The sequence below is a fragment of the Acanthaster planci genome, linkage group LG03 (genome assembly GCF_054643075.1).
Source record: "Acanthaster planci isolate LZ-2023a linkage group LG03, COTS_SCS, whole genome shotgun sequence".
NCBI classification, from domain to species: Eukaryota; Metazoa; Echinodermata; class Asteroidea; order Valvatida; family Acanthasteridae; genus Acanthaster; species Acanthaster planci.
In genome coordinates this window covers 3,171,292-3,194,244 of record NC_141779.1, presented here as the reverse complement: position 1 = coordinate 3,194,244, position 22,953 = coordinate 3,171,292, and the positions used below count along the sequence as shown (strand labels likewise).

General features: G+C 40.3%; 1 protein-coding gene across 1 annotated transcript in view; it reads left to right on the top strand.

Moving 5' to 3' along the window:
* The window catches only part of LOC110985841 (uncharacterized), a 184,939-nt gene that overhangs the window by 32,838 nt on the left and 129,148 nt on the right, over positions 1-22,953 (top strand). Inside the window, exons 18-41 of the mRNA XM_087134473.1 lie at positions 501-623; positions 4,878-5,069; positions 5,459-5,567; positions 8,319-8,563; positions 8,977-9,096; positions 9,370-9,561; positions 10,154-10,366; positions 10,854-11,066; positions 11,512-11,709; positions 12,408-12,581; positions 13,098-13,277; positions 13,703-13,828; positions 14,197-14,385; positions 14,883-15,068; positions 15,437-15,586; positions 16,006-16,128; positions 16,828-17,019; positions 17,456-17,639; positions 17,869-18,110; positions 18,585-18,719; positions 20,411-20,539; positions 21,344-21,442; positions 21,827-21,931; positions 22,314-22,446. Of these exons, the coding sequence (XP_086990599.1) occupies positions 501-623; positions 4,878-5,069; positions 5,459-5,567; positions 8,319-8,563; positions 8,977-9,096; positions 9,370-9,561; positions 10,154-10,366; positions 10,854-11,066; positions 11,512-11,709; positions 12,408-12,581; positions 13,098-13,277; positions 13,703-13,828; positions 14,197-14,385; positions 14,883-15,068; positions 15,437-15,586; positions 16,006-16,128; positions 16,828-17,019; positions 17,456-17,639; positions 17,869-18,110; positions 18,585-18,719; positions 20,411-20,539; positions 21,344-21,442; positions 21,827-21,931; positions 22,314-22,446 (3,952 nt within the window). The remainder of the gene's footprint in view (positions 1-500; positions 624-4,877; positions 5,070-5,458; positions 5,568-8,318; positions 8,564-8,976; positions 9,097-9,369; positions 9,562-10,153; positions 10,367-10,853; positions 11,067-11,511; positions 11,710-12,407; positions 12,582-13,097; positions 13,278-13,702; positions 13,829-14,196; positions 14,386-14,882; positions 15,069-15,436; positions 15,587-16,005; positions 16,129-16,827; positions 17,020-17,455; positions 17,640-17,868; positions 18,111-18,584; positions 18,720-20,410; positions 20,540-21,343; positions 21,443-21,826; positions 21,932-22,313; positions 22,447-22,953) is intronic.

The following is a 22,953-nucleotide window of genomic DNA, read 5'->3' as shown; positions in this document are numbered from 1 at the left end:
ACCCATTACAGCAAGAATGTATCCATGGGTAAAGGCTACATCTCGTCCAGCTTACAAAATAGTCAATAGATGATAGAAACACTTCAGTTTGGTATATTCTGTGTCTCAGAATGGAATATGCTACCAGTACATCACAGAATTCTGCATTTTTTTTATTTATTAGAAATCAGTCGCCTTGGTACTCTTGTAGCTTTTATTTTCAATTGCAGTTCAAGGAATGTCTTGTATGTTCTCAAACTGAAAACTGTTCAGCCACCTATCAGTGAGATTCTGTGACTTGTCATTTCAAACTTGCAGAGAAAAGTGTGGGCATGAGCTAGCCATTTTGTTATTAACTCTTCTAATCTTCTTTTGCTATTTAAGCAACTATCGAATATATAAATGTAATTATTTTACTTGGAACATGGAAAAACCGACTGTCTATAGCGGCCAGATTTATTTTAAACTTGCACATGTATTAAAGAACAAAAAGTGATTTTGCAATGTTTTTTTGGTTGTAGTCCACAGAATGGATTCGTGTCAAAGTAGAAGAGATGACCCCAAAGATGACAGATGTTGGAACCACACTGGAAGAAGCGTTGCAGTTGAGGCAACAACACAACGATATGCTGAAACAACTTGCAGTAAGTATGAGAGTCAGAACGTGGAAAGAGTTCAGGATCCGGCCATTACAATTCTTAAGTTATTACAAGCATGACCAAGCTACACAAATCACTTGAATCAAGTTGTCCTGAGACAATTTCATATTTTTCAAGCTGAATGTACTTGTCTCAAATGGAAAGCCTAGGTAAGATGGAAGCTGCTATGTGTGGCAAGTACATGATGGCTGGATGTGGGTCTCTTTCCTTTTTTTTGGCCTGAAACAAAATCAAGGAATATTGCCCCTGGATTTCTATCAAACTTGCAGAATCCAAGTAACATCAAACTCAAAATATCATTATTTGTCTGTTTCTTTAGATTTTGTCCAGTATTTACATTGTGGGTAGAGCCCTTAAAATTCAGTGTTGGCCCCAAAATGAAACAGCCCGGTCATCAGTCCCTTTAGTATGGTCTGCACTTTGTAGTGTCGCTGAACAGTGAATTTGCTTGTTCGACTGGGCTGCCTTGCATGCGCAGTGACTCGCATGTACATGTAGGTAGCAGTGTTCAGCTCAGGTAGCAATTGTTAGCCATTGGTTAGCTCTATGGTTAGCCGTAACAACTGGCTATCTTCTAGGTTCAAAGATGTAGCCAAGCACAGTCTGTTTACATATACCTTAAAGTTGGGAGAAAAGTACATCTTACTTCAACTTCATTTTAACTTCAGCAGTCGGTCATTGGCTAAGTGAAATTTGGTAAATGTAACTTTTCTGCTGATAGAACTTAACAGGCCTAACAAAATTAATTAACTCTCATATAAAGATTCAACAGATTAGTCTTAAATGCTTCCTGTGAAGTTACTGGAAATAGAGTCAGGGTTAATGAGGATAATTAGAGGTAAGGTACTCAGGGTTAACTGGATAGTGAGGGTTAAGTAAGTGTTATTAATGCCATACAGATCTGTGCATAGCTGCAGAGGGCGCTGTTTGTGTTGCAGTCAGCATCTCCAATCTCTAAATGTGGAGAAAAATGTAACTCACAGTAAGCACCTTGTACATGAGTTGTGCCTTAAAAAACAGTTTTAGTTTGCAGATTTTCTGTTTTTTTGCTTACAGGTAGATTTCTCACATCCTGTTCCTAAAATGTATTTTCAACAAACCTAGCACGATTACTGGCTTCAGGCAAGCTGTTGACACAATACATCTTTCCTTTACATTATTTACCAGATGGGTGATTCAATCCTCACTTTCCACTTAATGTTGACGTATTTTGCAGAAAAAGACTGATTATTTTGAAAGAGATTTTCTGGCAAAATGATTTAACAGCTCAAGGGCAGAAACCATTTCTCAGAAAATCAGGTTGAACCCTTGCAATGGGAGAATCGTGATGAAAAGATGTTACCTTTTTCAGTTTTCATTTTATGCTGTAAAGATCCGGGGAAATTTTCTGATTACTATTTTGGGAGAGAATGTTGTTGTGAGGTTGTTAATCCTTGTCTGTTGGGAACAGCTGTAGACATTTAAGTCAGTAGTATTGCATTTGTGCGTGACTGGTCCACTTCTGGTCAGAGGCAAGTGGTGCATTTGTGATTGTTGAATGCCAGTGAAGTCCAAATGAGCAGAACAGATGGTATTATATTTGTAAAGTTCAACCTTATGCAAGAACCCCCATCATCTGTTATTTGCTATCTACTGCCAATTTTTACTCTTTGCCCAAACTGAGCAGGTATCGAAGAGTTAAGAATGCAAATTAAAAAGGATTACAATCAACTTTTTGGAACATGCTTTTATTTAAATTTGCCATTTTACCTTGTAAATAAAGCAAGAACTAACAATTTTCTAACTTCAGAATTTTGATCAGAAGTTGAAATTGAAATTAAATTTCAACCAGGAATTCGATAAGAAATGGGGTTGAAGTCACAGGCAAGTAAACCAAAATGATACATGGGGAACTTTGTCCAGTTTTTCTCCTAAGTCATATTTTTAGACAACTATGTGGCAGTATATCACATGGGTGACCCTCGGCTTGGTCCCAGGCAGACTCTGAAGTTCAGATCCAAAGCTTGCTGGTATGTCAGGCATCTGCTCTTGGCAAGGAATGCCTTTAGGTTTGTTTTCGGAGCTCACCCAAGAATTGGATTGAATAAGTCTCTGGAATATTCTGCCTGATATAAATACATCTTGAGAAGTTGAAGATGAGTGATAGTTTGCCCTAGTGTGATGAAGAGAGTGTACTCTGCACATAAGGGCGGCACATCCTGAAGGTTGTTTGTCTAATATTTCCAATCAATGATGACTTGATGTGAGATGTGATAGTGTGGATGGCTCCATTGCTCTTATCGACTCACAAAATTCAATTAGGGACAGAAGTCCTCAAGCAAGAAACTTACCCCGAAACAGTTTTACCATTGCATTCTTTAGTGTTACAGACTCATGTAACACTGCTTTATCTGCATGTTGAGATTTTGAATTTAAAATCTGCAAAACTGTTTTTAAAAGTATCGCTGAAAACATCCCTCACATAGATGATTGCATGTAAATAATGCACATCTGATATTGCCTCTGTGCTCTTAACCTTTCATCTTATTTGATCAAACTGCTGAAGTTTCATTATCCATAAATGCCACAATTTTTTTGGCGAAAATTCATCTGTTTGTTTTGAATTTAATAAACAGTCAATTGTGTTGTTGATTTATTTGAAGATATATAATCAGTTCTGTAAACAAAGCAGGTTAAGTTTTTGGATAATTTGTCGATTTACAGTCACAAGTCACATAACGTACATAACTCTTTACCATATCCTCAGAGAACTAATCACTCAAATAGCGTACTGTGGGAAACTTCCAATTTTTTCCTAAGCTACATAAGAATGGGATAATTACAGACCTCTTGACACTTCCATTCCCGACAAATAAATCACACATCCTGCATACTTTATGCTCAGGATCCTGACTTTGACAGTTGACGAGGACCTACCCAAAAGTAACAAACCAAAAAAGACCATGGTTTACTGCGGGCGGCTTAATCAGGGATTGGAGCGTCAGCTATTGAAACTGAAAGTCTGGAGTAGCCCAGAGTCAGTTACTGATGCATATGTTAGTTTGTCCCTGTTGTGAATATCTTATCAGAGCTTAAGGCCCTTGGGGATTGACCTTCCCCGTAGTAGATCCAGATTTTGACTAGAGGTTCTGTTCAAGACAGCACCACTGGTTCAGCCTGATGTGCAATATAGTGTAGGTTGGTGAGAAAATCCAAGGGGAAAATATGGTTAGTTGTGTCAAAATAATTTATCTTTTAGGAGGGACTTTTATTCATTTTGTCTGGAGGAGAGGACATTGAAAATGCATTTGGCAATTGAAACATTGGATATCTTTGAAACAAAACCCAACCTTCTCTAGTTTCCATCAAGTAAGTCCAACATTAATTTGCTGGATGTGTGAGCAGCTGTGATACATAATGTGTAATTTTATCAGAGTTGGGATCTGTGTGAAATAAACTTTGACCCCTCCCTGCTATCAGGATTTTTAGCATCTGATGCATTACCTGTTACCACTTTTCAAGATCCTTGATCAAAAGGTCTTGAAGTGTCAGTCAAGGGACACAAGTCAGGCCATGTGAACTCATTCAGCAAAGAATGTATCACCAACTACGTGTTGAGTGCATCAGACCAGTGACATCTGAACTCAGGGGGTTCTGTGGGTGAGGGCAGCTTGACTGAAGACATTTGGTAGTAAAACATGACAGAATTCTGCAATGTGTTTGAAGGCATTCACTTACCCCTTGTTAACTTGTAATCTTCAAAAATGAGAGATTGGAGGATTAAATTCTCTTCCTGTGGTAATAAATCAAGTGAGCTTTGAATTAATGCAGTGCGTGTTCACTTCTACATTATTCCTGATGATAAAATACTGACATCTGTGGCTTTCTTTAAGATCTTACATGAACCTCAATCCTTTGAAATCCTTTGCAGCGACATGCGATTGAAACTGACTTGTATTTGTCAAACATTAACAATATTTAGGCAGCTTTTTTTTCACTAGGGCTTTTCCACATTACACATTTTATGGGATTGGTACCTGCTCAAATGCTAGCCACATAGATTTGTAAATGCTCATTGCTTTAATGAATTCATGATGTGTCATTTTGTTGGATTTTGATTGAAAGGTAAGTTATTAAAGAGAAGATGCTTTGGCGCCCCTTGGAAGTTTTTCTTCTAGGAAATTGCTCACCACCGCTCAGCCTGTTTCATATTTACCAATCTCCAACTCTTCTCTCCTTTTTTTTTTTCAAAATGCACAGTCCAAACAACAGCACATCAACAGCCTCCTGACCCAAGCTGACTTCCTAGTCTCCACCCAGCAGTTCTATGACGATGTCTACGAAGCCATGGCCCAGTCGCTGGGGGAAGCTTGGAAGGATCTCAACTTGCAGCTGGAAGAGAGAAGGAAGCTTCTGGATCAGTCAGTGGCCTTCCACCAAAGTGCTGCAGAGGTGAGGTTACTATTTGAGTGACGGTACTGGCAAATACAGGCTTGACAAAAGGAAGACTTTCCACAGGAATTTTGACGTCAAGTGCTTGTATTCCTTGAAACAGGAAAACAGATTGACTGCCTGGAAGTATGCAAGCATAAAAGCATCCGCCGATTCTCACTTACCTCTTAATTTTAAAAAGGATTAAAAGCCATAATATTACATAAATTTCTTTATAGCATTTGCTACCGTCCCCTGTTAACTTTGGCAGGGATCTCTCACTGAGACCTTGACTTGTCCTGGGAAAGTTATTCACTGAAATGGAAAAGAAATTGAAGTAAAGAAGACAAACACTCTCACTGTTAACAGGAAAAGGTGTCGCATTAATCACTAGACTTTTCTCCCTCTAGTTCTCTGACAAACTGGAAAAAGCTAATGCCAAGTTCCGAAGTCCTGATCTTCCTCCTGACATACCAGGGACAGACAAACTGATGGAGGACCACCACAAGATCAGAGAAGGTAAGCCCGTAATCCATCGTTCATTTCAGGGATGTGAGAATTCAGCTTTTTTTGTATAGATGTTGACCCCGAATTTCAGCTTTTTTGTACACCTGGTCTATACCAAAGTGTGGGAACTTTTACATTTCAGCTTTTTGCTCGCTGTTTTCAGCTTTAATTTTAGGTGGCCACTCACAACCTTGTCATCTATAATTTATTCCAAATAGTAGAGATTATTCCTTCAGTTCTTATTCCAGAAGGTGGCATTACTGGAAATAAAATAGATTGAGGTCTTTGCTGTCACATTGCACTGTGTGTATTTTGATGATTTGAACTAAAGTTAAAATTCTTTTTACCATCGGTCAAAGTCTGTTTCCAAAATACCTCTTCAGGATTATTTTAGGCACTACGCAAATGATCACCCAGCCTATGTTACTTTTAGGGGTGTGCATTTGCGGGTATTTTTAGAACCGGGTACCCGTTTTTTGTTAACATCGGGTACCCGGGTACCCGGAAAAGAGATCGCCTGATAATGGCATTGCGCGCAACCCGGTGGATCATATGCCCGAAACACGGTTCTTTTTGGTACCTAGGAAGCAAGCAGAACATTGTTCTAAACGTCGGAGATAATCTCTCCGACCTTTTTATCAAACGAAATTGTTATCTTCAGTTTTCAAATTTTGTGTGGGTGTATGAAACAGAAAAACAAATCTTCACGGGAAACGTCAGAAAAAAGAACAGAGCTGCAAACCACGTACATGATATACGCACCTGCAAACGCTCAAAGGAAATGTCCCGGATGCTGCATGACGGACACGCGGAACGCATGTGGCGTGCACGAATGGTGAGCGCTGGTCGTGTCACGTGCGGACCAGATCAGTGCTATGTACGTCACGGGTAAAAAGGCTCAAAGTTTTATGTACAAAAATACCACAGTAACTCGAACAATGCCCACACCATTACATCCACTTATTTTGAAGTTTCTGATTAAAAAAAACCCGCCACCAAAATGCTTCAAACGGCGTTGAAAGAATCGGAAGTCTATATAGGATCAGGAGTCATCGCAAGTTCATTTCTTTTCTGACGAGGACCAGCACGTTGCATAAATCAACGTAGCTGCAACTGTGTCATCCTGGCTTTCAAGACGCTGAAACTGACCTGATTGCAACGCAGGCCCAATTGTAGTCCCCTTCAGGCAGTCCAATCGCTGACACTGCAGCAGTCATGTGACCGTAAAAAGAAAGGTCATGTGACCACACATAAGGAAGCCCAAGTGAAAAAAATAGCAGCGCTCCATGTTGTTGAATGACTCTTTGGGTTTGTAGCGCACATTTAGTGCTTTGATTATAAAAAGAGGTTGATCAACCGCACAATTTGTGCGTGATCACTACTTACCGCACGCCGTGTGGAGTCCCAGTACCGCAGGAATATTACACAATCCGCTCTCGCTTCGTCGTCAATCCCGACATAAAGTAATTTTCATTTATATTGTTTTATTTGACAAAAATACTCTTAATTCAAACAGTAAGCACTACTTATTCTGCACAAAAGTCATTTAGGCCGACAGGGTTTGATAGTTACAAATACAGTCATGCAAGTGTACATCAACAGCGCTCCCCCCTCATAAGACAAAACTCATTCGGTCTCTTGTTCATATAGGTTTGGTACAGTCATTTTCCTAGTTCCGGATCGCGAAAATTATTCAGTAAGACTGCAGCTAAAAAATCCTCAAATTCGAGTGAAATATGGTCAGAAGTCAACTTTGTGTTTTTTCAAAATCTAAGCTTTTATATTTGGATTCACAGGATCGATCGACGAAAGTGATTATGACACCTTTCCTAGTTCTGGATCGGTTTAGGATCGAGACAAAAACGTCTTCACAAATAAAAAGTAACCACACGAAAAATCCATTTTCAGCCAAAACCATTGTAAAAAGTTGCTTTTCTAATAGAGAATCTTTTAATTTTGAGAAAATTAGATGAAAAATAAGAATTCTAATGAATTAAAAAGGTAAAAATTGCCTACGGTTTGACTCGATCGACTTTTAAACTGTACAGTGAGCTATCAACGTTATCCTCCCCGCGCCGCACAGTTGACGAACCCATTACGTCACATACATTTCTGCTGCGCCCGTGTAGTTGAGTTCGCAACGACTTTGCGTGGTAACGCCGCGCGATCCGAGAGTGGGGGAAAAGCTTGCAGTTTTCGCTAAATTAACAAAAACGGAAACTCTAAAAAAGTCATTTTAATTAAGCGGACATTAGATGCAAAGGTTTATATGACTATTCAATTTAAAGAAATATTTAAAATCACACGTTGCGAGTGACCTATCGCCGGTGAATTTTAGTGGTTTTTCGCTCTTGTGAACTAGGAAATTCCGGAACTAGGAAAACGACTTGCGGTGCAATGGGTGGAATGGGAAACAAAATTAGCTGTCGATCTCCGAATTCAAGTTTCATGTATGACCGCGGGACCAGGTTTTCATAGGCACGGTGGTTTTCCATGAAGTCTGTCCTTCAGTAAGAAATTTCACAGACATTTTATGCATGAATGTTTGTTCCTAATTTATTTACTTTTTTACGGGTACCCGGCCCGGAAAAATGGAACCGGGTTTTGAAATCGACGGGCGGGTACCCGGGTACCCGGGTACCCGGGTACCCGGCACAGGCCTAGTTACTTTTGGACTAAGTTTCACTTTTTGTCTTGTGGTACCTGCTAGTTTGTAGAATGATCACCTTGAGGTATACAGTGTATCTTTTTTGTCCTTGATAGACATCTTAACCAGCTCTATGGACACAATGAACCTTGGCAAGGACCTGGTGGAGCAACTCCACACCCTCAGCAAGGACGCCTCCCCAGACGACAAGGAGGCTTCAAAGCAATCCTCCCTGGGCGTGCAGAATGTTCTTGATGACCTCCAGGACAGGAGACGAGCCCTTGAGGACCTGTGGAATAAGCAGCGGAGGCGACTGGAGCAATATATCGCACTGAGTGATCTGGATCAAGAAGTCAACCAGGTAGGGTAACAGTTCATTTTAAGTTAACTCAGAATATATACATTCTCTCTTTGGATATAACTTCAAAAATACAGTTGAGAAGAGAATAATAAACATCAGACATTTTCTCAAGTAGCATAAATTAAAAGAATGTGGTGTTTCAGTAAAACATTCCAGCATTCCGCCCTCTGGTTCTACCTTTTCTTCTTGCAAAGTAGGCCTCTTTTATGTGCTAATTTTAACCGATGCAGATCCATCAACATTTACCAGCAGTTTGGGGAGGATAGGGAAAGATGTAGAGAAGTAAAGTCAAGACCTGTGGAAAATTACAGTGTTAATTGTACTCTTAGTCTTCGGCACATTGGAGGATTTTGAAGACAACAGGGATATCCCAAGTTGTAGGTGCCAATTGTAAAATTTTAACAATTTTTCAGATCTCTGACTGGATCAAAACCAGAGGTGAAGACTATCTGAAGAAGAAAGACGTGGGTGACGAGACACCTGCTACCGAATGGCTCTTTAAAGAACATCTTGAATTCCAGACCTCAGCTGAAGTAAGTTCCTACTATACCCCTAACTTCCATCATGAAATAATTTCAGTGTTTTCAGTTAAGATAACCTTTGTTGGCTGCAAGATTGACTACGTTTACCTGCTGTTGTCAGGGAGTGAATTGAAACTGATCAAACTGATTCTGTTCTTCCAATGAAAATTCCTGTTATTTTCTGCATGCTTGATTTTTTTGGCCATTACGAAATCAGTTGAAATACAGTCCAACAAAGGGTCCATTCCCAAACTATTTTCACCTTTACTTTTATTTGTGTGTCAGGATATGCAAGGTAATGTACACCAACTACGGCACACAGCTGAACAGATCTCTCATTCCAACCCGGAGCACACCGATCATCTGCGCAGCCAGACCAGAGCCATTGAGACACTTACTGATGATTACATGCGACGCTTGGCCTATCGTGGCAGATTGCTGCAAGCTGTGCTGGACTTTTACAAGAACGCTGAACTTGTAAGTCAAAAATAAACCCTGGTACCGTCAGTGTCTTTACTGACTAAAATCTCAAAGATTCACCCACAGGATGCCTGTACATTTTCACATCATCAACACAATTATGACAAACATCTTAAATCTAGACCCACTTTTTGTGAGGTGTCATCAAGCCAACTTTAACAACTGTCTAGGGGCCTACCCTAACCTCCAAGGGTTTGTGAAAAGAACGTTTTGAAATTGGATGATGGAGGATCGTCATGGTTAAAAGTGGATTCATTGTAAACTATGCTTGACCTTCAGTATGTGCTCAAAATATGACAAGAGGTCATTAAAGCTGTGTTTAAAGCAGCCTGGAGCTACTTAACTTATGAGCCGCTTAACCTACAACAGTGACATGAAGTTCTTCTTTTGTTACGTTACATGTCATTTTCTCATCCTTACGCCTCTTTGATACTTCAAAATCCATCAGGAGATTTTTGAGGATTTGTGGCATTGATGAGAACAGAACCCATAACTAAGAATGTATCATTGGTTTGTGGATTCGGAGGGATTTCGAAAGATAGTTGGGAAAATTCCTAAAGAGTTAAGGATGCTTTCTGCCCCGCTTCAGGCCCAGACCTACCTCTCTCAGGTGGAGATCCAGCTCAGCCCCAAGAAGCTGCCGAGTGAGGCGCACAGCAGGGCGGCCCGGCTGGCTCAGCTGGGCAATGCCGTTGCTGAGATATCGGAACCGGTCATCAAGGAGGGCCACACCTTGCTGGAGAGGGTCGGCAGGGGGACACCAGGAGCACAAGGGATCAAGGATAAACTGGACCTGTTGGAGGTGGGCTTGTTGAATTCACTGGCATTATTAAGTCAAAATTTGTCCGATGATGTCTCTCTGAATTGGTTTCTGTAAATGCCCTCATTGTACGTTGACGTAGCTCAAATTTGGCAGTTTACTTCAACTTTAGTCAACTTGCATTTTGGCCAGTTAGTTGTGCCGGTAGCAATTTATATTTACTGGAATTTGGATTTCTTATGACATCTGGTTTTCAGCAAATTTCAGAACTGTCAAACACTCGAACTCCGTTTCTTTAAGTTGAGCAAGTGTGCAACAACTCTGTCCAGGCATATGATGTTAAAACTATATTGCTCATAGAATATTTTATGCATACTCAGAGTACTTGCTTCTTTAGCATGATTTCATCATGTGAGGATTTAAAATTTGTCGAAAATTTATTTGGCAGAAAGTTATTACATGTACTTTACTTTCAAAGATCTTAAGCTTTAAACTAATAGTGCTAATATTTCTGGTCTTGTTTTCCTAGACCCAGTCAGAACGCTTGCAATCAGAATGCAGCCCAGAGGCCCAGCACAGGTCTTCTCTTCAAGTCAGCTTTGATGAGAGCTACTCGGTGATTGTGAAATGGCTGGTCAATGTTGCCGATACTTTCCTGTCAGCCAGCAACGACATGGGCGATCAGCTGCAGACTAGCATGGACTTCCAGGATGGCCACCAGAGACTGATGGATGACATATTGGTAAGTTGAGTCTGGAACCAGATGTCTATTTCATCATCATCTTCCTCTCCTGTGGAGAAACCTTCTCCGGAGTGTACTTGCATTGGCTGACGTTCAAGCAGGTGCTGATATTACTCAAGGCATGAAAAGGCTCTTGACTCAAAGTTTCTCTTTGCCAAGAACCATTTCCCCTAAAATTTTAAAAACATTACACTTCCTCCTGCAGTTGCAGATATTGTTTAGTTTGAACAGGGTTCGTTATATGTTTTGTAACTGTTAAAGGATTTATGTTATTCTGTCTTTTAAAAGTAGCGGTAATAATGTCAAGATCATATCATTTTTAAATATCAAAAATTACCCAGAACCTCCAGATGGTGGAACTGTGTTTTGCTCAATAGACGAAGCAGTAAGTTGCATTTCAAAGAAACAGTCAAGAAAAATGGCACAATTTTTTTCAATTTCACAGGAAAGGGCCAAGCAAGTTGACAAAGTTTTCAAGATCTCCTCTGAGCTGATTCCTTCCCTAGCAGATCGAGAACAGGTCACTGCTGTCCAGAACCGCTGCGACAAACTGCAGCAGCACTGGTCCCGTGTGACTGTGTGTGTGGACAAACGGCTGCATGCTGTGCTCATCCTCATCAAATTCCACAAGCACACTAAACAGGTGGGGAATGGGGAAACTGGGTGACGCCCATTTGTGTTGAACTGTTAAGCATGAGAGACGGTCAGGTTTATGGGTAATTCCAGAAATTAGGGGTCCATTTTTTTTGGTGTCCCTGTCACAGCTGATATATGATTGTATAAGTTCAGAACACATTTTCTAATTTCCAAGAGAGATGAATTAATGCAAATCACCTGCCAAACAAATAGTAATAATTTAAAATCGATTCCGGTGATATTTCCATGTGAAATAACAAAGGTCAGATGCAACAGGGACACAAAAAGTCACACTTATGGACCCTTCATTTCTGGAATTACCCTTATATACCGAGCAAATTTCATCTGAGAGCTAGTAACAGCCAGCACACATTTCATGGCAGTTTTACTTGCTACCAGGTCCTGTTAAGCATATATTTTCACTAATTATTGGCCGTTAAGTCCTTGCCCACGGTGAGAAGATAATGAATATAAAAATAATAACTGCATTTATAAAGAGCCATATATCCAAAATAAAAATACTAGTACATAATATTTAAAAAATTAAACACAAAACAACACACACACAAAACCAGACCTACACGAAAGCAGACAAAAAGAGACGGACCAACCACCACAATAAAGACAAGATGGCACGATTGCAAGGTCAAGCCCATTTTCACTGTTCATTGATACTCACTTCACTGAAATTTTGCTCATTTACAGTTGACCAATGCCATGGAGAACATGGAAGAGCAGTTGAACTGTTACATCAGCATGGATGCACCTGACATACCGGCCAAGACGGTGCAACACCTGCAGGAAAAATGGAGCAATGTGATTGAGATCTATGTTCAGTTTGAAAACACTGGACGCAATTTCCTCTCAGAGGCATCAGCTGTGAGTGGTTTGCCATTGTTATGTCCATAGAACTTAATGCTGGAGTCAGTGTCCTGATGGCGGACAGCATACTGTCCTAAATGTTGAGTTCACTGGTTCTCTTCAAAACCCCCCTTACCCTCGAAAGAGATTTACACGATGTTACTGCAAACCTTTTCCATATTAATTCTACAACGATAAACTAATGCCTGCCATTTTTAGGCTTTCAAGGATTGTAATTTGGACAAAATAACCCCAGTAAGTCCGTACAAGTTTCCAGCAGTGCATATACAAACATGGAGTGTGCTGTAGGTAATTATAGATAAACAGAATGCATGTGTAAAATTGGACACATCAGTGTGCCAGTGCGCTGACTCACATGCCCTGAACTTGTTAAAGTTAGCTTAGCATTAGCTGCTGTTACCCTGAATGACTCTGTCTCATAAACATTCCTATTTGGCTTAACAAAGCACTGTCAGCAGTTGTGTTTGTAATTCCTACTTTCATTTCCACCTTGTTGTCTATCATTTCCCACAGATCAAAAATGACCCAGAGTTGGACATCACATCGTCCAAGCTGTATGTCAGCCGTGCCTTGAAGGGCCTGGAGGAACGCAAACAGCACCTGAGTGGTCTGTATGACATGCTGACCAAGCGGCTCAACTCGGGCCAGCTGTTCTTGAGCAAGTGGCAGAAGTTTGTCCAAGATGCTAGACAGGTAAACATAAAAGTTTCATTAAAGTACAATTATTTCTTTTCTTTCGTTCCTCGTGGTTGCAATTCGATGAGGAACATTGATGATTTCCATAATTCAACAGCAGCAGATTTCACTGAAATCTGTCTCTGTTTATCACATTTGCAGTAAATCGATGTATGAGCTGTTCTTTGCTCTGGTTATCTTTTCTCATGTAGTTTTGTTCATCATTGGTAATCTTTTTATTTATTAATTTAGCCACAATGAGTGCAAGTTTTATTATGTTCTTAAACCTTTGTTATAAGGTTAAAAGTAATCTTCAGAAGGCTCTAAAATTCTATCACAAATCTCAAGACAGCTGTAAAGGAGGAGGGGATTGTGGGCATTGATTGTCACGAACGGTGTTTGATCTCTTGTTCTGTATTGATATTTCTGTTCCACCATTGTAGACTATGGACAAGGCCCACCGCACAGAGACAGAGTACTACCCACAAGTTGCGTCTGATATGAGCAGGAACCCAAACGATGCCAAGGGTTTGCCTGGAAGGTTGGCCGAGTTTGAGGACATCGCAAAGGTAGGGAGAGGCGTAATTGCTCAAAGCTAAAACTCTTGCACCAACTACAGACACTTCTGACTTTTCTTGAAGAGAGTCTGTCAGAATGCTTACGTACCTTTGTACGGAAAGATGTTCTGGTTCAAGATTTTGTAGAACTTTTTTAAAGTCACCCCCACATCAGTTGGAAGATCATTTTGAGACTTGACTTGCTATGACCCCCATAAACTAAATTGAATTTAAATTGGCATCCAGCTTTGACTGTGTTAGTGGGTTCAACACTGTCCAGTTAAGTTACCATCGCATTTCTTGGGACGTAATGTCTGAAAGATGTGTTTTAGATTCTATTTCATTATCAACAAAGTCCCTTGGATTGTTTTCTTGTTTAGCGAGTGAGTGATGAGCTCAAGGATCGTATTGACACCGCCGACTCCCTCGGCAAGAAAGGAGATACCAAAGGAGGTAGGGAACATTTGATTGATGACCTGAGCAAGCTATATCATCACTTCTTGGATCGGACAGGGAAGTACCGCACACTGCTTACTATGATGGTTGGCTTCTACGACAATGTCAACAAGGTAAGCCACAAAACAGAAAGAGAATTTAGTTCCAGTGAAGTTTTTCAAGAATTTGGATATGTACTAATCAAACATCTTTAAATATTACCATTTAAAATGTTTACACACTGTGATTGCAACATACACTGTGCCACACGTAACCTGCTAACTGTGAAAGTGAAATAATTAACGCTCATTTCAGCATGGATTGCATTTGATTATTTGGATGGACAAAATTCCTTGGCAAGAAATTACCTATTCAAGTTTGAATTTTGCATGATGATGTCATCCACTGGAGGCAATTTTCCTGGCTTAGCCAGCAGGATTTGATCCAGTGTGTTCTTGACTCTCAGTGATAGACTAATTTTAGACCATAAAAGCTTCCTTACAAAATGCACACCACATCTCAAAGTTGCACTGACAAAGCAAGCCTGTCTTACTTTTATCAAGAATGTTGCTTTGTTATGCGCACTGTCAGTTTCAAGGACATGAATTCCGCAATTGACTCTTTCTTGTAGCTCAACAAAGCCATGGATGAGACAGAGAAGGAACTCCAAATCCCTTATTCTCCATCAGCACCGACGAAGCTGTCTGAAGCCAAGATCCAACTCAAGAGGATGGAGGAGCAGAAGAAGAACCTGGAGGACAAGTTTGATGAGACGGTGAACGAGGGAGAGAAGTTGATTGCTGGGATTCAGAAGATTGTAAGTACTGAAAAACTCAGCCACACTTCTAAAAGAGACTGATGAGAACTTGAATGACAACTTGGTTATCCAAGTGCAATACTTGTTGATTGCAACAGAGTTCAAACTGTAGAATAAAGGTTCCTTTATGCGTGTAAATAAAACACTCGTTACCAAGATTGAGCAGAACTTGGAGTCTGCAGAATCAATCTCAGCTCATACTTGTGTGAAAATGAATCCAATTTTAGGTTATTGAATTTCTACATGTTTGCCTATACACATGCAATACAACATGGAGTTCACTTAACACAGACATTACCTTGAACCGTAAACTATAATTTTCAAGGGTAGGGCTTGGTCAAACCTGTTTGGTTACTGTCTGTGTCCAGGATCCGGTGTCTGTCTCCAAGGCTGACATTGAACTGGCTCTTCACAAGACTGGCATGAGGAAAGACCGACTGCTGACGAACCTCGAGCAACAGAAGAGGAAAGTGAGCAATTCCATGGGTGCGGCTGAACTACAAATGCACAAATCAGAGGTAAGAAGTACGAACATTGGAAATTCTGAACATGAAAATGGTCTGCAGTATAGTGAAAAAAAGGATAGATCTACTTAGTGCCGGTTGTAAAACTTATTGAGGTGGAAGAAATGTTTGAAGTGCTGCAAATACTTTGTTACCGATTGAAATAAAGATTTCCTATTTTATTTTGTCTCACAGTCCAAAATAAGAAAAGACCAATGCTTTTGAGAAGGTGAAAATCTAATCTAGATATTGAAATATTTATTTCTAACTGAGACTTTAACTTCAGGAAGATTTTTTTATACAATTATGAATTGTCTACCATCTGGGATAAACATAAGCGCTCTGTACTTAAGTTATTTTCCCATTTGTTACAACTTAATGTTATTCACTTGTAATGGTTCTTGAACATGCTGTCATTTTGTGTACCAATGCAGCTGACTGTGAACCTCGCCAAAGCCCAGAAGGAACTGAAAGACATGCAGGGGAACTATGGTGACACAGTGGATATGGCTCAGACCAAGCTAAGACGCTTTGATGACTGGAGGTCAAAAATTGAGGTGAGACATGCGATCAGTATCAATACAGATGGATTGCTTGTGAATTCAGCGGTGCCTTGTCACCAACAGTGTAAGAACTAGTGAAGAGGGTTTGTGGGCAGTGTCGTTTCACCCCTTGTTAATATTTTACGCTCGGGGAAGTTCAACCTCTGAGATGGATGATGTAGAGTACTCACAATAACATTGGCTGCCTTGTACAAGAAAGTAATAAAGTTGAATGTTACATTATGAGCTGTGTGAAAAACAACTACCTGAATACCCTCCTTCCAGCACATGTCAATATGAAGTACATCTTTTGCTTAAAGCACTCGTCTTACTGCCTGAGAAAACACAAATGTGAGATGTGGCATTCATTTGGAATCATGTGTCCTTTTCAAATTAAAGGCAAGTTACAAAGTGGCAAGTGCCATATTCTTTGTTGCGTAGTTTACACCCTGGATGTAGGATCTGGTAGCACGAAACAGTCTGAAACTTGTTCAGAAATAATGGATGAAATAAAAATACCCGATCTTTCATTTTTTGCTGATGATATAATAGTCATACGGCCTGGGATGACCTAAATGTAAGATCTAAAGGAATGAAAGAACGGTGAATTTTCTCCAAAGAGGTGAATCCCGTATGTACCAGAAATAGGAAAACCTTTGATTCACTGTCTAAATTCCGATATCCATAAGTATAAAATTGTTTCTCCTTTCCCAGCCCCTGGAGGATCAAATTAAATCCTACTTGAGTTCAGCCACTGCCGTCCTGAAGCAGAACCCACCTGAGTCGGCCGTGGTGCGACATGACATGGATCAGGTCATGAGGCAGTGGAACACCCTCAACCTTGACATTGATGATCACAGAGACAAACTTGTCTTGTCTATTGACTTCCAGAAGCTGTTCAAAACAGTAAGAAAGTTCTGTAAACTTGGGTCTGTTACACTTGTTTGCCTAATGTAGGACATAGCGGGACAGTGCAGTGGAAAACAGTGCAAATAGTAGATCTGTGTTCTGGTTGTGGCAGGTTCGATTCCCCCGATTAATTTTGTCCTCCCTTGGCATCAACTGTAAAGGTACTCTTTTCAAGTGACTCACAGAATGTTAACATCAGGGCAAAATCTCAGTGTATCACAGGGACCATTTTTTCATGTTGCTTAGCCATAGAAATATGCTCAGTAAATGTTGGCTTATGAAAAAGGTAGTCTCATATGTCTTGGATCCGTATTTGTCAATGCAACAAATTTGGGTCATTTACATTTATAGGATGTTATTAAAATACCCTCGTTCTTAGTTCCTGTAAAGAATACTGATAGTAATTTATCTTGCCTTATAAACTCATTATTAGACTGTGGAGTGGCAGAACAAAGGCAATGGGCTGCTGTTAGCGATCGGTCGCAGAATTCCTCTCTGCCGATCAGAGGAGGAAGCCCATCAGTTGATGGATCAGGTGGACGAGTTCCTGGAGAAAGGAGAGAAACCTCAGAAGGCTCGGCTGCAGAAGCTGAATGAACTGGCAAAGGAGCTTTATGGTGAGTTTACGGAAACACTTCTATCTTTGAGCTGTTTGAATGTGCCAAGGCACTGTAGCCATTCTTAGTTCTAATTCAATCTTTTAAAAGCTTCTCTCCATAGCATTGCAGCCAACCAACAATTCTGACTCACAGCATGTAGACATTTTTTGTTAGATCCTTTGGTCAACCCCTGTACATAAATGGTAAATTGACTGACTAGATGTTTGCTGTCTTCCTTCACTCACAGGACCTGATTCTCCGACATTTGTGAGTCAGCTGAACAACCTCCATCTCGCCAACAACCGCCTCTTGTCATCCTTTGAAAACAAGAACGACGAGCTGTTCCACCTGGCGGAGCGTCTCCAGGAGGAGGACAAGAAGAAGAAGGAGGAACTGGAGGAGAAACGCAAGAAACTTGCCGAGGAGAGGAAGGCTAAGCAGCCACCTCACTATGCACCAGTAGCCAAGACATCGCTGGAGAAAGTAGAGGTAGGTAAACCAGGAATCGGTGCTTGAATTTAAAAACGCCCTTCCATGCAAGTAGATCTTAGCTCTCATTGTATAAATTGCTGGCCTGATGTAGTGTCAATTTCATTTTGATTTGATTTTGCACAGTTTCAATAGTTTTGCCTTGCTTTTCAATATCTGAAACATTCAAATACCCTGCAGTTTCTCAGACAACTTTACCTCTCTAGAGTGCTGAAAAGTTTAGAATTGTGGAAACATTGTTTTATCATTTAGATTTTCCTCTGTAAATACGGTAGTTTAATCATAATTTTTATGTGGTGCGTAGCCTAGAAATCATCTTACTCTAAAAACTTGCATTATGTAGAAAAAGCAACTAAACCATCAATTTTGAATTTCTCTTGTTAAAAGCTGAGAGTTCCTCTGCCATTTCTAAGCACGGATAGTTTTCGGTTTTTATGTCGCACCTGCACGTGTCATTTGATACCCCCCTTTCAGTTGTCCAAACCTCCAGTTGTTGAGACACCCCTCTCTCAAACTGAGTATAAACCAGAGTATGAGCTCAATCTGGCGGCACTCGACAAACCGATGGAAGAGGAAGTCATAGTCAAAGAGACAGTTGGGCCAGTGGAGGTAATGCAGATGTCCAAGTTAACCATTGTTGTGATTTGTAATTCCCACTTACCCTTTCGTGACTTTGCTTAAATTCCACACAATATTTGACCATCTATTCCTTTGACCAACCATTCAGAGTCATAAACCAGGGTTTGCCCTTAAATTTTTTTCTCACTTGCCAGCCGGACCAGCAGTGATGGCTTTTTACTAGTCCACCAGCATTTTCACTGGTCTGCGTCTCCCCCCAAATTTCAACATTCTTTTTAGTGTTTTCTGCTCCAACATCCTGCATGACAGTGTGCACTTGGTGCTGACTGTTTAATTTTTGATGAGTAATCATAAATGGCCATGGGAATTATGAATTTTCGGAGTATAACTCTACTCGAGCAAATTAACATGCAAAGTGGTTACCTGCTGAAAATGGTTTGTTTTATTCACAATCCAAGAGAGAGAAAAAAAACGTATCATTATGAACAGTTCATGTACATGTACATGAATGTTTATGCAGTATCACATGTACACGCACATGTACGCCGGCGAAATGTACATGTACATACAGTACATGTTCGCTCTAGACTGACGGTCCAGTACCCGTGGGGTGCATTCCACTAAATGGTTGTATTTCTGCTTGTGAGCTCATTAATATTCTGTGATCCCACAGGGTTTTTACAATAAGACATGCCATAATTAGGAGGGATCATAGAAATATTTCTATAAATCCCGAATTTGGGACTGATAATTTCCAGTTCGGAGTATTTCTTTCAAAAGTGGCGCAGGCTGCATTCAGATCTGAGCGCATAGTTTTACTACTCGAATTTGGCTAGCGGACCAGCGTTAAGGTCAAACCCTGCATAAACATACATAACATTAGGTAATGTCCAGTTACAGTCAAATGGAAGAAGAAAAGTAAAATGTGGATGCTGTCAGTATATCATTTTTGTAAGTTTTCCAATAAGACAAACACCCTGAAGTAGTTTTTGGTGAACTGGTCACCAAGAACTTGGTTAGGAAAGAGTTACACACTCTGTTTTAACTTGTCAAGGAAGAACAGGTCAGACTAATCCCTTTGAAATATGGTGATTGCATTCCATATTAATATCCATTCCCTGTCTGCAGGATTTACATGTCATTATTCCCCTTAGCATTTGAGTAAGAGCCCTCTTAAATTGGTTAGAATCCAAAATGATTAATAACACACGCTATGCTATTAACTTTGATATGTGGCATGCACTGAATTGAAGATCCAAACACAAATGTTGCGTTGGTAATCGTTTTTAAGTGCACACAATTGATATTGCTTTGTCACTGTTAAACTGTGGCAAATTTGATAGATTTGTGTGGTTACGGACGAAGGTATGAATCTTAGCTTTGTGTGTGTCACAACATATGAAAATGTGTTTACCTTCAATATCACTCATCGTGGTGTGGTATAAATGTATTCTTCTTAGCCTCAATGTGTGGTAACATTCAATAAGAAGTGTGTCAAAAGTATGCCTTTGTAAGACAAAAATCAGTAAAGCAAGCTGCTAAGACAGGTACAAATCCTCACGAAGAGCCCATTCAGAAAGTCGTTTATGGTTAAAAATCCACAACAAACTGCCTGGCTTAGTTGTGCATTTATACTTAGGAGTAGATTTTCATCACGCATGTAACCCTTTTTCATGCCATCAAGCCCGCCAATCTTCCTTTCGCACACCCTTTCCTCGCAGTCTCCCCCCAAACCCCTGGTACTCTCAGAGCAACTAACTGCCGCTGGTGACCTGCTGACCTTTGACCCCCTCCCTTCTGACACCCGAGATGATGACCTGGTTACCAGGCAGACTGAGGAGCCAGTGGAGGTTTGTTTCTGTAGGAAATGCTGCAGTAGTGTGCAGTAGCAATAACGCATCGTGTGAAATTTGTGTGCAGAGTTTGCAGCCGTTTCAAGGTTTTGCTGTTCAGTGTGAATTTTAGTGAGCATCCTGCGTTTCGATTCAAAAGTTGTACATGCCACTCTAGCAAAGCACTCTTTGAATCCATGTTCTCATGCTGCTTGTTTTGTTTGAAACCCTGTTTCAATATATATGTTTATGTTTTCATTGACTTCTTATGATTAGTCTTCGTGAATGGTTTTCTTCTCTGAAATTTGTTACAATCATGCCAGTTTTTCATGTAATTTAAGAGAAAAAGGCAAAATTATAGCCTTGTTACCATTGCAAAATTCATGGTTAAACTATACAAAGTCAGCGGTATATGTGACCCATTTTGTGAAAACAAGTCTTAAGTCTCCAGAGCTCCTTTTGAGTAAAAAGTCCTTTAGAATAATTTTGCATTGTGTAAATTAATAGGAACCCACAGCATTCTTCACCATGGAGTATCCGCTTTCATCAGGATGCCAAACTGAGTGATAAATCAGAACAAACAATTCAATTTGCTCTTTCCAATACAAATGAAAACTCAAAAGTGGTTTTGGCAACTTGTGACTCATTTTCACAGAGCTGGTCACACATGTCTATTACTCGTATTTATTGAACACGAGGAAGAAGACATTGGTAAGGAAATAAGCAGATTACGTATCCTTAGAGAAATGTAGATCCAGTCTTGCACGGCCTAGTCTAGCTTCCACCTAGTGCTAGTCACTACTTTTCGCTCCTTCCCTTTAGTTCTCCCCTCCCGTAATCTTTGAGGAAACCCTAGCCAAATCAGAAGTCAAGCCAGCCTACAAGTTGGATGTTAGTGAGTTAGATGGACCAGTAGAGGAGGTAGGTATTACCTTCTGATCAACAGGTGAAATGGATTTGGGTTACTGAGGGGCCCGAGAGAGAAGTGGATTATGCTATTTCCAGATCTAGATCTCCAGAAATATTTCCTGGAGAGATTCTTAATTCCTTTAATACAGTTTCCTCAGATCTTTATTATCAAAGGAATTGTAGTTATGGAGCTTTTTAAGAAAGGAAGGTGTCTGTTTTCAGGATTAGAAAAAAAAAATTTATCTTATTTTACAAAAGCATAAGTGCCCTGCCCTTGATGCTGTATACAGTGAAGAAATCTGATCTTATCCATGAGTAGCACGTAACGACTCCCCCGTTCCTTGCATGTGGTACCTATTCACCCATCTGCTGGCTACTTCCTTGACCACCCCGTAGCACCCCTCACCTGTAGCTGAAGATCCCCTTACTCAAGATGAACACCAACCCTCATCTGAATTAGCTTATGATTGGAGCAAGCCCGATGACGACTATGACCACATAGTAAGACAAACTTTTGAACTGGTGAATGTAAAATTCTGTCCTTGAATCTCTCTGTTTCTTTATCAAATGGGATGAAATTATTTACTGGAGAATATTTGATTGATATTATGAACTGCCATATTTTCCTCCAAGGATATCTTAGAATGTTTAAGGTGACTATATCAACATGTCATACGAACTATAATAGTCCTTTTTGCTGCTTTCGAATTCAGTGGAAATGTTACATAGTCTTCTTGGGTATGTCCCAACTGGAGCACAAAGTCTCATGTAGAATTCCATTCTTCTATACTGTTAGACATCTTTGTTTCCTGACTTTGTTATCCACTTCCCAAATTCCTTCATGATGTGAATACCTTTCTGTTCATCGTTGTTTTTCTGCCAGTTTAAACCAACTCATGTCAAGCAGTTTGGCAAACTGGTGGAGCCTGAGCCAGACGAGAAGAAGCGTAAAGAGACGCTGCCGTACTTTGCACGCTTCACTCAAGACTGCACTGTGAAGGAGGGACGATTTGCTTGTAAGTCCTTGCGTGATTTCCCCACCAAGAGAATATTGTGGCATTATCACAACTGTCTTTAGTATGCCTTAGCTCGAGAGCCTGTTTATTTATCAGACCGAAGATTCTTTTAATTGGTCAACCTTTGATAGAACTACTGTTGGTCTGTACTAGGCATTTGCTCACATCAGGTATCTGTCTTGAGCAGGAGCACTCCATCGCTGGTTGAAACAAGCCATGTTGGGGGGAAGTGTTCACTTTGTTGGTAGTGACACGACTGTACATTTCGTTATCAAGGAGCCTCCATTGTGAGGAAAGCTCTCTTAACCTCTCTTGGTCCTGCTTTGGGGCAGATTGCAAAAGGCAAGCTGGCAACCAATGTGAACATGTTATATCTAGTCTCTGTGTATTGACGAAAGAGAGTGGTGTGCCACCTTGCAGTTATGTCCCTTGAGTCCTGTACACTGTGTGCATACATAGCCTCATAGCCTCATACATGCACGTGAAACATCAAAAGCCTGGTTTAAG